Raw genomic sequence first — 15,577 nt, 5'->3', positions numbered from 1 at the left:
CCCCCCCCCCCCCCCCCCCCCCCGGGGCAAATAGACGGACTTCTGGTGGCAAAGACCAGGGGTTAGGGGTGGGACTTTCAGTTCCAAGATGGCGATTAGGGGGCAGGTCACCTGTCAAGGGGCAGGGTTACCCTTGCAGCCCTCCACAACCCGCCGGAAGTCCTTAAGTGGCCTTCAAGCTGAAATAATTGCCTGTGCCTGCTCTAGACTTTAGACTGTACAGTGACAGCAGGGGGCAGGAGACCTGACATCTATTCTTGGCTTTGCCAGATAACCTGGGAGGAGTCACCCCCCTCCCTGCCTCAGTTTTCCCACCTGTAAAATGGAACTTATGATACTGATTGACTTTGAGAACTACTGAACGAGGCACCGTGTAAGAGGGGCAGCATTATGCTTGTGTCACAAAGCAGGGGTCTTCTGCCCTTATTAGTGTGCACTCTCATGTCTAATGCCTGTTTACCCAGGGACTGATGTCCCATGCACCCAGCACAGTTGCTTTTGTTTCCTGACCCCCTGTGACACAGCTGACTTCAAGCCTTGGTGTGGGGTAGGACTCTCTCCACTCCAGCTTGGAGTGCCTCTCACCCATATTAAACAGCTGACTCAGGTGGAAGCCGGGTGGTAATGGATTAATTTGTATGCTGCCAACATGACCTACATGCCCCTCCTTCTCCAGCAACACCCTTCTTCCAGTTCCATCCCAGCTGACCGACCGCCCTTGCAGCCCAGGTTGTGCCAGCTTCCAGAGGAGGAAAGTGCAGCACAAATCTGCAGAGCTGCTGCTTTCCTTAAGTGTCAAAGCCAGCCTCCATCAGTTAATGCAAGAGAACAAGCTCATCACTGCACCGACAGTGCATGTTTAGCGCTGAAATACCTCCTTAGCCTTCATTATGTGCTACACAGCAATCAGTAACATTAGACACACCTTGTAAATCCAGCAAGCTCCCTACTATACCTCCTCAATTCTTAGCTGACTGCCTCTGGGATGAGATGTGTGTAGGCTTGGCTGCCATCTGTGCACAGGGCTCTGCTCCCATAAGATCACCAGGCTGGGGCTGGGACAGCACTTTGGAGGATGGGCATTCAGGGAACCCCTGGGACTGCAAGAAGCAGTATTGGCCATTCTCTAGGTAGCATTTCTCTCCAAGAGCTGAAGGCTCTGGATGTATCTGTACCTTGAGCTTGTACAGACTCATTTGCAGGGGCTCAGCCCTTGGAACTGCCCGTAGTTTCCCCCATCAGGTGTTAAGGGTGCTTGGTTCTGAAACAAACCTGAATGGATGCAGTGTGAAACTAGATTCATAGATTCATAGACGTTAGAGCTGGAAGGGACCTCGGAAGATCATCTAGTCCAGCCCCCTGCCCGAGGGGCAGGAAGTCAGCTGGGGTCATAGGATCCCAGCAAGATAAGCAGCCAAATTTCTCTTGAAGGTGTTCAATGTAGGTGCTTGAACCACCTCTGATGGCAGGCTATTCCAGACCTTGGGAGGTTGGACAGTAAAGAAATTCTTTCACTAAGGACATGTGAAAACTGTAGACCCCATGGGACTGTTTAAAAGCACCAGCCCTCTTGTCCTGCAGGCCATATCATGTGGTTGAAGCCTAAACTCCCTCTCTACTCCTGTGTGATGTGGAATAGCCCTTCCCTTGGATCCAGACTGGGGAGCAGTCCCATGCTATGAATGAGTAGAACATGTGCTGCCTCCTCCTCAGAGGTGGCTGCTTGGCAATGATCGGTGTTGATTCCTCTGCACCTGTCAGCAAAGTGCTTTGGGTACGCAACTTTAGCTACCCCCTGTGGCATTGGAAGCCACGAGCCCAGCCTGCAATAGGGAGGAGGGTCCTCTGAGACCTACGTGCCTGGGAGTCATTTCTGTAAGTGCCTGCTGCTGAGCCAGGCATGTGTCTGGAGCACACTTGCCCATCCTTTACCTGAGGCAGCCCTGGAGCGACGGGAAATTCCCAGCGCTGCCACATGCCATCGGCTGTGATTGACACTGCTTGTACAGGCGCGCCCATGTGTAATACAGCTGTATTAGCAACTGTAAGCGCAGGCGGCTCTGTGCTGGCACTAATTGTATGGATATATTCAGCGATATTAATGCCTGCAGACATCCTTGTTAGCTGATCTCTTGCTGAACCACTCTTAGAATCTGCTTACATTGGCCCGGGGGTGCCAGGCTGTCTGTTTCCCACTGATCATTTAAATACACTGGAATAAAAAGGAGATTGAAGCTTAAAGCCTGGCTTTCTATCAGTGCTGCTCTTCTCCTGATGAGGACTCCAGGTAGGGCCAAGAACAGCATATCATTTGCAGCTCATACCCAGCTGTTGTACCCAGTGTTAAGTAGGGGTCATAGGACACTCTTCTTGCTTGTGCCTCCTTTGAAGTCAAAGTCTCAGCCCCACTTTGATTTCCAGCATGTGTCTGTTGCACATTATATTGGCTCAGCTGCTGTTCCCCTTTTCTTTGGCATTCGGTTTCCCTTCCATGCGTGTTTCATGGAGCTTAAGAAATGCCTAACCCAGTTAGCAGAGGTATCTCAACACGGATCCATCCATGCATGTTTGAATGAAAGCTGCCTCCAGCTGGAAAAGGGCACAAGGTCATTTGGGTAGGAAGTGGTGCTTACTGCATTGTTTCCTTGTATGCTGCTGGCTGTGGAAAGTGGTGTGTATTAGCCATGCTAGCTTCATAGGCCACCTTAGGTCAGAATGGACTTCTGACCTTTCTGGGTGTTGCACAGTTTGGAGGTGTTTGGTACTTGGGATTCAAAGATCTCATCAGGGCTCAAGCTGTATCCCTGCAGAATTGCTGTACAGTGGGCAGATTGTGGGAAGGGAAGGTGCCTCTTCTGAGCTTACAGAGGGACTGACATTGCAGCTGCTCCTAGGACTACTGCCCTGGCTGTTCCCCACCCCTTCCACATCCCTGCATTGCTTCCAAAGGGAATTTGACAAGCGCTGCTTATTAGGAAAGTTAAACTCAAGCAGTAAGACCAATGATGTGTGTGAGCCTGGGTATGCATGGCAGATTTCCAGGAAGGGCCTGTGAAGGTCAATTCAGTCCTGGACATACTGACATGCACATGGTTGTCTTTGCTCACTGCCTCTACTTCCTATGAAGAACTTGTGTGGCTCTGTGCTCTCCAGTAGGAGGGACCCTGGTGGATTCAAGGTTCCAGTTTGTCACCTGTGGCTTGAGTGTCATTGGTGTGGTGTTCTGGCATCCTATTTGGGGATTTTTGCACCAGAGGGTGTCATTTGTAGGTAGCAGCTCTGCACCTAGGGTGACTCGGCCAGAGAGAAATAAAGGGAGAGAGCAGCGTTGACTGCTGATATGTTCGGCTCCTACAACGAACTGCACTGGCAGCATGCATTCCTTCCAGATACCCATACCTCCAGCTAGACAGGGCTAGTCAGGGCTTGCTGGGCTGCTGCCATCCGGTGACTCCCCCAGAGTGCTGTGACTGGAAAATGATATTTATTCAGTGGGAGAAAGGGTCACTTTATGCAAATTTCATGCACATCCCACAAGGATGGTGGAAAGATCTGATCTGGAGGTGGATGGCAATTGAGCAATGATCTTCTGCACTTCCCTAGTATGCGAACATCCCTTTGTAAATTAATTGATTCCCTCGAACCCACTGGGGCTTTGTGCATTGATGCAGGGCAATGACTTGTTCTGTTTCATGGCAGTGGGAGAGCATGTTGACTCAGACATCTGCGTCCCAAGAAGGGCTCCAGCTAGTTTTACCAGCAGCCCTGCTCCGGGTTGAGTTGGGAGTGGTTATGATTTTTCTACTGCCTGTGCAGAGCTCTGGGGACTGACCTTTTAAATCAGTCAAGTCATAAAAGGTGACCTGTGTGTGTCACAGCTTTGACAAGCAGGGAAGACCATGGCACACACAGGGAGAACAGCAGAGTTTGGGAACCTGTCTTATTAATTAGGGTCATTAACATCAAGAGCCGGCACCTATGGGGAGCAAAGCTGTGTCGTTCCCTTGAGGCAGAGTTGTCACTTGTGGTTTAGGGAAGATGTTGGATTCAATGCATATCAGCAGCAGAAGGTGAGCCAGCCGCGAGAGCGGTTTTCATTTAGGAGCTTGCAGGGCTAATCACGGGCTAGCACAGCCCCTCTGCTTGCAATACTTCTGATATAGTCATTCCTACATGCTGGTGGGGAGAATCTATGGGAGACTGCATCCTTGTCCTGATTGTGAAGCCGGCAATGTACTATGGGGGTGCATCAGGACCAGCTCTGTAGCTAAGGCCTTGTGGACCTTTTCCTTCCTTCTCCTGCTTGAGTGATGGAATGTGAAACCTGCTGCCTACATTTCCATGGGCGTCCCCTTGCAAGGCTTCTGCAGCATGAAGTGGCTCTTGTATTGATGAGACTCAACTCTCAAGCCTCCAGTTTCTTGAAATTACTTTTCAAGGGAGAGTTGAACGCTCTGAGTAAAATCCTGATGGTTTTTTTTCCTGAGAGAAACCACTTAATAGGTCACTTAGCTTGAGCCCCGACCTTCTTACTGTATTTGTGTTTGGTTTTGTTCGCCTGGTGCTGCACAGCCACCAATTCCTCACAAACTCCTGGTCCTAATTGCTGTGGCTGCCACATCTCACCTGGAGCAGGAGGAGGAATTGCAATGTAGCATCTGAAGCATGAACTATAATTTGGCATGATACCAAATTATGGGGCAAAGTTGACATACCAGAGGGTAGGGAATGGATCCAGGCGAATCTGGACAGGTTGGAAAAATGGGCAGAACAAAATAGGATGCAGTTCGACAAAGACAAGTGCAAAGTGCTGTGCCTGGGCAAAAAGAACCACCAACACCCTTGCAGGCTGGGGGATGACCTTCTCAGCAGTACAGCAGTGGAAAGGGATCTTAGAGTCATAGTTGACTTCAAGATGAAAATGAATCATCAATGTGATGAAGTGATCAACAAGGCTAACTGCACTTTATCATGAATTAGCAGGTGCATGACTAACAGGTCCAGGGAGGTGATGCTTCCCCTCTGTGCGGCACTGGTCAGGCCATAGTTGGAGTACTGCGTCCAGTTTTGGGTGCTGCCCTTCAAGAGGGATGCAGAGAACCTGGAGAGGATCCAGAGGAGGCCATTTGTAAGGTCAGAGGCCTGCAGGCAAGGTCCTACGAGGAGAGACTGAGGGACCTAGATGTCTTCAACCTTTGCAAGACAAGGCTGAGAGGTGATCTTGTGGCTGCCTATAAATTTATCAGGGGAGGGCAGGAGGGAATAAGGGATGCTCTATTTACCCCCTGGAGTAACTAGGGACAATGGCCACAAATTGAGAGAGCGCAGATTTAGGTTGGACATTAGAAATAACTCCTTTACGGTAAGGGTTGCCAGAATTTGGAATGGGCTTCCAAGGGAGGTGGCGCTTTCCCCTACCTTGGGGGTCTTCAAGAGGAGGCTGGACAAGCACCTAGTTTGGGTTGTCTGACCCCAGCGCTCTTTCCTGCCCAGGGCAGGGGGTTGGACTCAGTGACCTACTGAGGTCCCTTCCGATCCAAACATCTACGAATCTATAGCCACAATTAGCTGCAATGAATAAGTAGCACTTGAATATGTAATTAAAGGGAGTGTTTTAATGTACATGTGGCATGGGGAAGAGTTAAGGGCATTGGTTGAGGCATGCATTCCCATAACTTGCCTTTTGAGTGCTCAACTCTGCCACCTTAATGTTGCCTGAATGTTGTGGGAGGTTGTGTCTTTCTGTAAATCTTGCAAGCATTTAGTGTTAGGCCCAGTGCTTATATCTTCTCTTACTCATCCCCCTGTGTGCCTGGCTTATGAAATACATGAACCTCAAACACTTCTCTGCTGTGGGGGTTGCTTCTTTTTGTCTTGAGTCATAGCAACTCCTGCTCTTGAAGTCCCCAGTTCAGTCCTTCCCGGCAAGCAAGATGGTGGTTGTCACTCTTAGATGTCTGATGAGATCTTTTTATTGTACAGTCTTGTTTGCTGCATTGAGACCACTCTCAGCAACTGTTGGTGTTTGTAGGCTCCAGTCCGAGAACAGCAAGTGAGTCACAGCCTTTGAGAGTGATGGTGGTGATAAAGCCCCTCCATAATAATCAGGCCTATTAATGACAAGGCAGGGAGTTGACTCACCTCTTCTCCACTTTCCTCCCCGGGCAGTGATTCCAAACTAGCCTGCACATCTGTCTCCAATGTGCCATCCAAGCAGGTCTTTCCTTGTTTGCTTGCATTATCTCTTCCTCAGGGCTCACTACAACACAGGGAGACAAAACTTTTCCAGCTCAGCTGTTCCCACGAGGCAGGCTGGCACTCTGGGCTGGCTGGAACATGTGGGCTTTGATCAGGAAAGAAGCTGCCACCCCACTGGCACTTCACTGCCGCTCGGCTTTCAGCCTAGAGGGAATGGATTGGGGTGGCATTAATGAGGCCCTGAGGAAGCCACGTGGGCTGGTCTCCATCAGCACTACTTACCTGCTCTGCACCCTGGAAAGCCCCCACATGCCTGCCTGAGAGTTGGCAGAGCTCTCGTCTGATCCAGACAATGCTGTGCATTTGATGCAGGTGGTGTGGCAGGGATACTATGCGTCTCCTCTGCCAGTCCTGACGATCCTTGTCTGGGCTCACTCACCACTTAAATGAGTTTACGAGGGCTCTGCCTTAGTTCCTTGAGGAGATATTGATCTACAAAGAGCATCTTTAAGCTGAGATGAGCTCAGGGAGGCTCCTGCCAGGTGAGCCAAGCAGAGTCTGGGTTGGCTAACTTGATAGATCCAATGCCTACAGACTTACGCAAGTCTGGAGCTGGGCCTTTGTTCTCATAACTGTGGGAGGGAAGCGGATCCGGACACCAGTCCAGGGCAGCAGGGGCAATACTCTTTCCCTAGCAGAGATTCAGCACTTGGTTTTATATTCCGCAGCCATTTTCACACCGCTGACCGGGCCAGATTGCTCTGTGGTGCAGTCCCTTTGGAATCAGTCTACCAGCAGCCCTGGGATTCTCTCCTGTGTGTTGCAACTGGCCTATTGCAGCACTAGACAAGGCTGCACATCCTGTCTGCATCCTGGGAAATGTAAGGACTCCAGTCCCTTTTCTCTGTCAGTGCAGCCAGAGGGCCCTCCCGGCTGCACATCTCAGGGCAGTGACTGCCTAGGAGGCATGCTCCAAGGCATCTGCCAGTTGACCTTGTGCCTGATAAAAATGCAGCCAGCTGGACTTGCTTTAACCCTGGAGAAACATGCTGTATCTTATCACTCAGCTCAGTTGCAGCTCACAAGTGTGTCCTTTAAATATGACAGCATCTGCCCATCCCCTACTGGGGCAAGGCATACACTGGAGCTTTTTATTCCCTAGAATGGCTCAGCTAATCCAGTTGCCTCTGCTCATCATGCTGCCTCTGCGACTGCTGGGAGCAGGGCGGGGAATCTTTCCCCCAAAACCAGGACATGGTGCCTTTTTAATTCTCCCTACCTGTCTTACTGGAAGTCATTGTTGCAATGGCATTTGCCCCATAGGGTCAGATATCCCTTGCAGAGCAGGTGGGATGTTAAGAAAACAGGACTGTGAACTCTGTTTATGTAGATATATCCGGTACATGCTCGGTACACGGGGGCATGCAGATGGCGGTGTCCCTATACAGCCATGTTCTTTTGGGGATGTAAATTCAGAGCAAAAAGGGTGGCTTGAAATCTACATGTGCAGCCCTGGGTGTCCGTTTGTCTGGCAAGCTGAGCCCGCTCTTGACTGCAGTGCTGGGACGGCCAGGCTGTGTTTTGGCATAACTGAGTCAGGAAGCGGGGCCCTGATGCTTTGGCAGATGTTCCCTTATGCAGCAGCACAGCATGCTGAGTCATTGTGAAAACTGGGCCCCAGAACATAGACTTCCATCCTGGGAGTAGCTGACAGCACAGATGACAGTCCTGGCAGATCCAAGGCAATTCCTACATGCAGGATTTGAGGCGTCACAATAATAACCCAGGTGCATCTAATGAGAACCAAATGTGACCAGATCCAAAACTCAACTCAGCTGTTGAAAGAACTCCCATGGACTTCAGTGGGCCTTGACGGGTCTGTGAAGTAGGGTGGTAATTTCTTTGCTTTCCGGGTTGATTCCTCTGCCTGTGATACCCCATCTCACACTTACTTGCACCTTTGTGGAAGAACCGTTTCCTCCCTGCAGTCAAAGGCTCCTCTTCCCACTGTGTCCCTGTGCCATTAGGGGTAAGTTACTCCTGTCCCTATCTCACTAGTGTAATCCCTGCCACCTTAGCATCATTTTTTAAGAATCCAGGGGAATTCTTTGCTGTGGAGACAAATGAACTGTGTATTTGATATTGGCAAAGGAGCTTGGCTCCTCATTGAATCAGGCATCTTCTATTGATGCCAATTATGATAACTAATTAAACCACTCCCCAACGACTCTGCTCAGTCTATGTCCTTTCAAGAGCCTGACACTTGCTTGATGAAAAGGTGAGGGCTCCTGTCACGCAGGCCTGTTACATTTATTGGTTTGAGCCCACATGGAAAGCCCTTCCTATGTGCTGTGCATCATTAATCAATCCTGCTTCCCAGTCCTGCCCACTCACTGCATGAAACGCAGGGACCTCTTAAAAGGAAGCAGCTGGCATTTGGTGGAAGATCTTCATAGATGAGAAAGGAAGAGTACCCCACTAGTTCACTTTCTCTGGAGTACGATTATGCAGGGCACTGACGCGAAGAAAATGATGAAGATCCTCGAGGTCCCCGATGCAACTTAACCTGGGGAAAGCAGTGATTGAGGAGTGATTTGAAGAAGGGTCCTGGCTCTTGTTTGGATGCACAGTTAAACTCTGGCCTTAACTCTACTTTGAAAAACTGGGATTCTGTGATGACACATGGCTCCCTGGAGCAGGACCCTGCAAGGAGTGTTATAGGTTTGACTGTCCTTTTATTTGTACTTTGTACAACAGTAAGGCATAAATCTCCTGCCCTGGAAGCTTTTGCTTGCCCCCTTCCCTTGCGTTGATATAAATGTTGACATGTGGTACGGAACCTGGCTTGGCTGGTGAGATCTTGGTGCTGGTGGTGTTAAGGCAGCCATGAAAATTAATGCTTAGCAGCTTTCTCTGGTTCCCTCCAGCAGAGGATCTCATAGTGCTTTGTAAACAAGAAGAGGCAAAGACTCGCAGCACTTTTGGGTTTTTATCCCCAAATTTCAGATGAGATGGAACTCAGAAATGAAGCAATTATCCAAGGCTACACAAATACCATAAATATTTGCATACGGCATTCATCTTTCCCCACAAAAATTAACTCTCCAAAATTGGGCTGAGTTTCTAAAATGGGGAATCTGATTTTTCTATACTGGAATAGACATGTACAGACACCGTGTTATAGTGACTACCATGGGGGTTGAAGTTTATCTCTGGCCCAGGAAACAGAACAGTGGAGTCCTGTGTTAACCATCTCGCAGCCATCGCTGTTGGTTGAGCACTGTAGTTTGTGCTTGAAGGAGCAATGGAGTTGGCTCAACGGACATGAGTTGCTATGTGAAGTCTGTAGTATCTCGATGAAGTTTGTGGTGTAGAAAGAGTATACTTTATTACTTACAGGGACTTATATAAAGAACTATTTACAGTGAAGAAGTAATAGTTTTGTTACTGCCCTTGCAAGAGTCTCGGGCTTAGCTGTGTTGCTCTTCTGCTACACTAGGCAGTTCCTGCTGCCCCATCCAGACTGTCTTCTGGGATACCACACTCCTGGACACTGTGCTTCCAGGAGGACTTGCCCTTTGTCACACAGTTGGCCATGACTCTGGGGACCAGGGGGAGTGGAAATTCTGTGTTCTGCCTTCCAAAAACAAGGGGTGCATCTTATTTGGGGAGTGTGTGGTGTGCATGAAAATATAGTCACACGTGGTGGTTTGTTATTGTATTAACGCTTAGCATCCCCTGTCATGGATTATTACCCCATTGTGCCAGGTGCTGTACACACAACAAAAGAATGGTCTCTGCTCCAAAGAGCTTTCACCTCAAATAATCTTGGAATTGGCTGCGTGTAAGTAAAATGGCTAGCTTCACTTTGTGTAACTTCAGCTGGGCCAAGTTTTTGCCTAGGGACCTATCTAGAACCACCATCCATAGGCCTGTGATCTTGTTCATATGACAGGAAATGCAATCTCCCCTCACTACTGGCCATTTCTGGGGCAAATAGTCTGGAGTCACTGGGTATAGAATTTTGCTGCAATTTTAGTTGATTTGTGGCTGCAGCAGGAAAGGGTCTGTGGTAGGGGATGGATGCACACTGCAAACAGGACATTCGCACACAGCCATTATTAAGGGTGATGAAAACTTTTCTGCTGTCCAGCTTCTAAATATTGGTGATCCTTGATTTTGAGGAACATAGGCGGCATCATCAAATAAGCAAGGGAGTGCAGCTGAGAGCAAGGCCATTTGGTAGTGCACGTGAATCTGTCCTGCCATCCCAGAACACTACATTTTTTTTTTCCTTCTCCTTCCTTTTTTTTCTCCTTTTTTCTTTCTTTTCCCTCCGCCCCCGTGTCAGTGTCATTGCTCAATCTAATCTATTGTAAGTGTCTGAATCAAATATACCGAAAGGCCTAAGTTTCCTTTACATTGACCAAAGTAATGTAAAGGGGCCTTTGCCTAGATGGCTAAGGCCCCTTTAGGCTTAACACTGGTGGTCCTGAGAACTCCCCTGTTTTTAGACCAATGGTGCTATCGGGCCTGTGGCAATTAATGCTGCCGCTGTTCCCCTACTGCCAAATTTCTGGACCCATGGGAGCCCCCCAGCCCCAATGACATGGTTCCACCTGCCAGATCAGTCTGCAGCTCCAGACCCAGTGCATGGGATTGGTCTGCAAGCCCCATCTGGCACACGTGGCCAGATCCAACGCACAGATCTAGCCCCATGCCAGAGATTCACGGTTCATTCATCTTTCCCCACACAGCAGAAAGGTTGAGCTTTTCTAGACTTAGGCTCTCATGAGTAGTAGTGGACTGATTTTCAGTAGGTACAAAATTGAGACTCACTAAACTCATTTCACTTGCTTTATTTTGCTCTCCTCCTGATTTTATGGTTTCCTGTTTTTTCTTTCATGCTGTCCATTACAGAGCCCATGCGGGCACCCAAAGGGCTCGCCTTCTCAGAGATCCAATCCAGGCAGCTGACGCTGCAGTGGGAGCCACTGGGCTACAACCTGACCCGCTGCCACACCTATACAGTCTCACTGTGTTACCGCTACTTTGTGGGCAGCAGCCACAACCAGACCTTCCGGGAATGCATGAAGATGGAGCGCAGTGTCAACCGCTACACCGTTAAGAACCTGCTGCCTTACAAGAACATTCACGTGAAGCTTATCCTGTCCAACCCTGAGGGACGCAAGGAAGGGAAGGAGATGATATTCCAGACAGATGAGGATGGTAAGTGCCTCATGCCTGCTTGGCAAATGGACTCCAGGGTGCTTTGGCAGGAGAGCTGTCCCCTCTGCCCCTGGGGCAGTGCAAGGGAGCTACCAGAGCAGCTATAAAGGAGCGTCTGCATTGTTCCTCTGTTCTGGGTCAGGCTGGGGCAGTCCAGGGAAGGGACACTGGGTCAGCATGTCTGTGGATCCATTGACCCTGCCACACACAGCACAAGTGGTAATGTGGGGGTGGAGTCACTATTGAAGCCACTGTACCCCATGAACCTCAAATTTTCCCTCTGGTAAAATAGGAATAAGGATACCAACTTCTTTGGCTTTGAGATCTGCTGAGGAAAAGCACTTACGAGAGCTTGGGGTTATTATTTGAACCTTTAGACTGGAGTAGCAGCTGGGAAGCTGGGGGAGGGTAGTGCAGCCCTGTTGCCTGAACCCAGCATGTCGGGATGGCGCTCTCTTCTCCAAGAAGACTGCGAATTCACACAATGGAGGTAATGTGAATTCCACCCACAGCAAGTGCTGCGAATGAAGCGGCTCTGGAAGTGCTGCAGAAGGCACTTCTGGGAGTGGGCAGCTGGCCCATGGTAGTGGAGTCTTGGAGAAAGCTCCATGACTGCATCCAGAGTTGAAGAACAGGGAGCAGTCAGGGAGACCAGTGAGTTTCATGCTGAGTAAAGTGTATGAGGGGAGGGTGAAGGTGATGGCAGCTGGGGCTGTAGAAATGTCAAGGATTGATAGAGTGATGGCAGGACATATATGGAGATCAGCCTCTTATTGTTTGTCAGGAAAAGTATCAGAGATTGCAAGAGGAGTTCTGAAATCCCCGTAGAAAGCCACAGGTGTGCCCAGTCAGTCCCTCTGCAGGCTGTGGGGCTAAGGGATGGCTATGCATTTCTGCTTGAACTGGCTTTTGGTTAAATATACAATGTGTATTTCTTTCCCTACACCCTCTCCTTGAGGAGAATTCATCCTGATGAGGGGGCATGGGATGTGCCAGTGTAGGGCAGCCATGTCCCATGGCATTCCAGGCTGTAGCTATGGCTCCGTGATGAGGGAACTCTTATGCACACACATAACCCCTGGATTGAGCAAGACCCCTTTTCTTCCCTTCTTCCCTTCTATGCTGTCCCCATTCATCACTTCTCCCTTTTCTGTTCCTGTTTGAACCAGCTGCTATATTGGATTGCTCCATTCCAGATAGCATTTGACTGCTTAATGGTTCAGATTTGAGACTTAGTCACAGAGTTATAGAGAAGTAGGACTGGAAGGGATCTCCGGAGGTTATCTAGTCCAATCCCCTGCCTGGGGCAGAATCAACCCTATCAAAACCATCCCGTACAACCATAATCTAAACTCTACATAAGAATACCATCAACCTTGACACAACGTAGACCCACCGCCCTAAGCTGCCACAGGTAGAGCAGGGGAACCATGGCGGCCAATGTCCTGCTTCTATAAAATGTTGTCAATATATGCTCGCAAGAGATCTCAAATGGAGGGCCATGCCCTGGCTACAGAGGAAGGCAAAAACCCCCTACAGTCCATACCAATCTGACCATGGGGTAAAATTCCTTCCTGACCCCAAATATAGTGATCAGTCTGACCCTGAGTGGAGGGGCAAGACCCTCTAGCCAGGAACCTACAGCTTTGCTTCTATCAGGAGAATCAGCATGCCACAGTTTAAGTCCCCAGCCTTAGCTGTAGCCAACACTCAGTGCCTCTGGGGAGACTTAAAAAACACACTGACACATAGCAGAAAAATGGTGGGGTTGGGGGAAGGGAACAACCAGGAAAGCCCAGAAGCATGGTAAATGCCCATGGTAGAAAATAGGCAAAACTATACCTAGATCATCCCCGGCCAGTGTCTGTCCAGCCTCTTTGGCTAGGGATAGATATTCAGAAACCTGAGCCTGAATTGATCCAATCTTTGCAGGTTACTCTAACCTGGGTAGGCTGAACCAGTTTGCAAGTGTGCAGACATTCCCTCTGGACCGAGGAAATGCAGGCACATGCCTACAGTGGCCCAGGCTAGAAGCCGGGGGGCACTAGAGCAGCCCTCCATTCCCTTTCTCAGGACTGAGCTGAGGAGGGCATGGGCAGGCCCCCAGAGGATTAGGAAGGAGTTCCCCCCCCCCCACCTTGATAACAGAACATTTATCAGCTCTGTTATCAGCATTTATCACCCCATCAGAAAGCACCTTTTTAATAGTTCAAACTCTTCTTAAAAATGGAGGAATGGAGAGACATTACCAGCTGAGCTGTTGATTAGCTCCAAAAAACCCTAAGTTGACACTGCTGTCTTCCACTTTGTAGCAAAAAAAAGAAGGTGTTTTCATCTTCTTTATGGAAGCCCTTCAACTTCAAGTATTTGAAGACTGCTATCATGTCCCCTCTTAGGTGTCTTTTTTGCGAGCTGAACTTGCCTAGCTCCTTCAGGCTCTCCTCTGTAGGACTTACCATCCAAGCCTTTGATCATCTTTGTTGCCTTCCTCTGGAGCCTCTCTAGCTTCTCCACATCCTTTTAAAATGTGAAGCCCAGAACTGCACACAGTACTCCGGATGAGGCCTAACCAGTCACCATCACCTCCCATGTCTTGCACCTAATGCTTCTGTTGATGTAGTCCAAAACCACATCTGCCTTTTGAGTGGCTGCATCACACTGCAAACTCATACTGAGTTTGTGGTCTACCAAGACGCCCAAGTCCTTTTCCATAGTGTTGCCATCCAGGCGGATGTTGCTAATTTTATATTTGTGTTTTTGATTATGAGGTGTAACATATTGCATTTGTCTGCATTGAATTTCGTCCTGTTAGCTTCAGCCCAGCTTTCCAATCTGTTGAGATCTTTCTGAACTGTGCTTGCATCCTCCAACATGTTCACACTCTTTCCTAGTTTTGTCATCCACAATCTTGTTCAAGAAGCTTTCCATGCCTGCATCTAAATCATTAATCAACGCATTGAACAGCACTGGGCTGAGGACAGGCCCCTGTGGGACTTCACTCAGACCTTCTGCCATTCTGACGTGGACCTGGTAATAATTACCTTTTGCTTGTGGCTATCGAGCCAATTATCTGTCTACCTTGTAGTAGTTTGTGTCCAGCACACATTCTTCCAATTTGTTTGAGAAGGTCGCGTGGGACCTTGTCAAAAGTAGGAATGTAAATATTGTTGAAAAATTATTTGTTTAACCTCTTCTATATTGGCTCAGTGGTTAACCCATAACACAGCAGCTGCTGGAAGGGTTCCTGGGGCCCCTTGGTGTGGGGGGCGGAGAAGGAGGTGGTGGCAAGCACAGCCATACAAGGGAGCCCAAGTGAAGCCCCTTGCTGGGAGGGAGGGAGCACCTGTGAACAAGTAGCTAATTGCTTAATTGATGAGTCATTAGGATGCCTCCTATTTTCCTCCTTAACTTTATAAACTAGTTCCCTTCAGTACTGGGGAACTAATACTAGTCTTCTTCGATCTTTGCTTTCCCTCTCCCCTGCTCCCTATATTTGTCTCTCCTGCCCTGTCACCTTTTGGTTCCTGCTGGAGCATGTTCTGGCTTCCCTTCCCCCATCTTCCCAGCCAGACTGCACCTTAACCTCAAACTAAACAATAACTGGTAAATTAACCAGTTTCTCATTGGGCTTACAGTTAAACAGTTAACCATTTCACCTTTCACATCCCTATCCAAAAAGCATTGCTGAAAGCCAGATATATCCAGACCATGACCTAAGTAGTTACTTTGTCAGAGAAGGAGATCTGTTTTGTTTGACATGATTTGTTTTTCATAAATCCAGTCTGGCTGCATGCAATCAGCTTTTCCTTCTCCAAATGCTTGCAAATCGCCTTCCTTAGGATATGCTCCAGTAACTTCCCAGGTATTGAGGTGAGGTTAACTGGTCTGTAGTTCCCTGGGTCCTGCTTCTTGCCTTTTAAAGAGGGGCACTACCCCTTTCCAGTCCCCTGGTACCTGGCCCATCTCCTACGAGTTTATGGAGATCATTGCCAAGGGCTCCAATATCTCCTCTGCCAGTTCCTTCAGGATCCTGGGATGAAGCTCATCTGGCCCTGCTGACTTGGAAATCATTCAGACCTAACAAAAGCTCTCTTACCATCTCCTTTGTAGACTGAGGCAAAGTAGCTATTGAGTAGCTCTGTCGTCTTTA

At 48.9% G+C, this 15,577-nt stretch overlaps 1 protein-coding gene across 2 annotated transcripts in view; it reads left to right on the top strand.

The window, feature by feature from the left end:
- PTPRU (protein tyrosine phosphatase, receptor type U) overlaps nucleotides 1–15,577 on the top strand; it is a 246,083-nt gene that overhangs the window by 70,341 nt on the left and 160,165 nt on the right. For both annotated transcript variants that reach the window (XM_019512143.1, XM_019512142.1), the window contains exon 7: nucleotides 11,119–11,427. In XM_019512143.1, the coding sequence (XP_019367688.1) occupies nucleotides 11,119–11,427 (309 nt within the window). The remainder of the gene's footprint in view (nucleotides 1–11,118; nucleotides 11,428–15,577) is intronic.

Source organism: Gavialis gangeticus, unplaced genomic scaffold, assembly GCF_001723915.1.
Source record: "Gavialis gangeticus isolate Ggan-Ray unplaced genomic scaffold, GavGan_comp1, whole genome shotgun sequence".
NCBI lineage: Eukaryota > Metazoa > Chordata > Crocodylia > Gavialidae > Gavialis > Gavialis gangeticus.
This window is presented reverse-complemented; position numbering and strand designations above follow the sequence as displayed.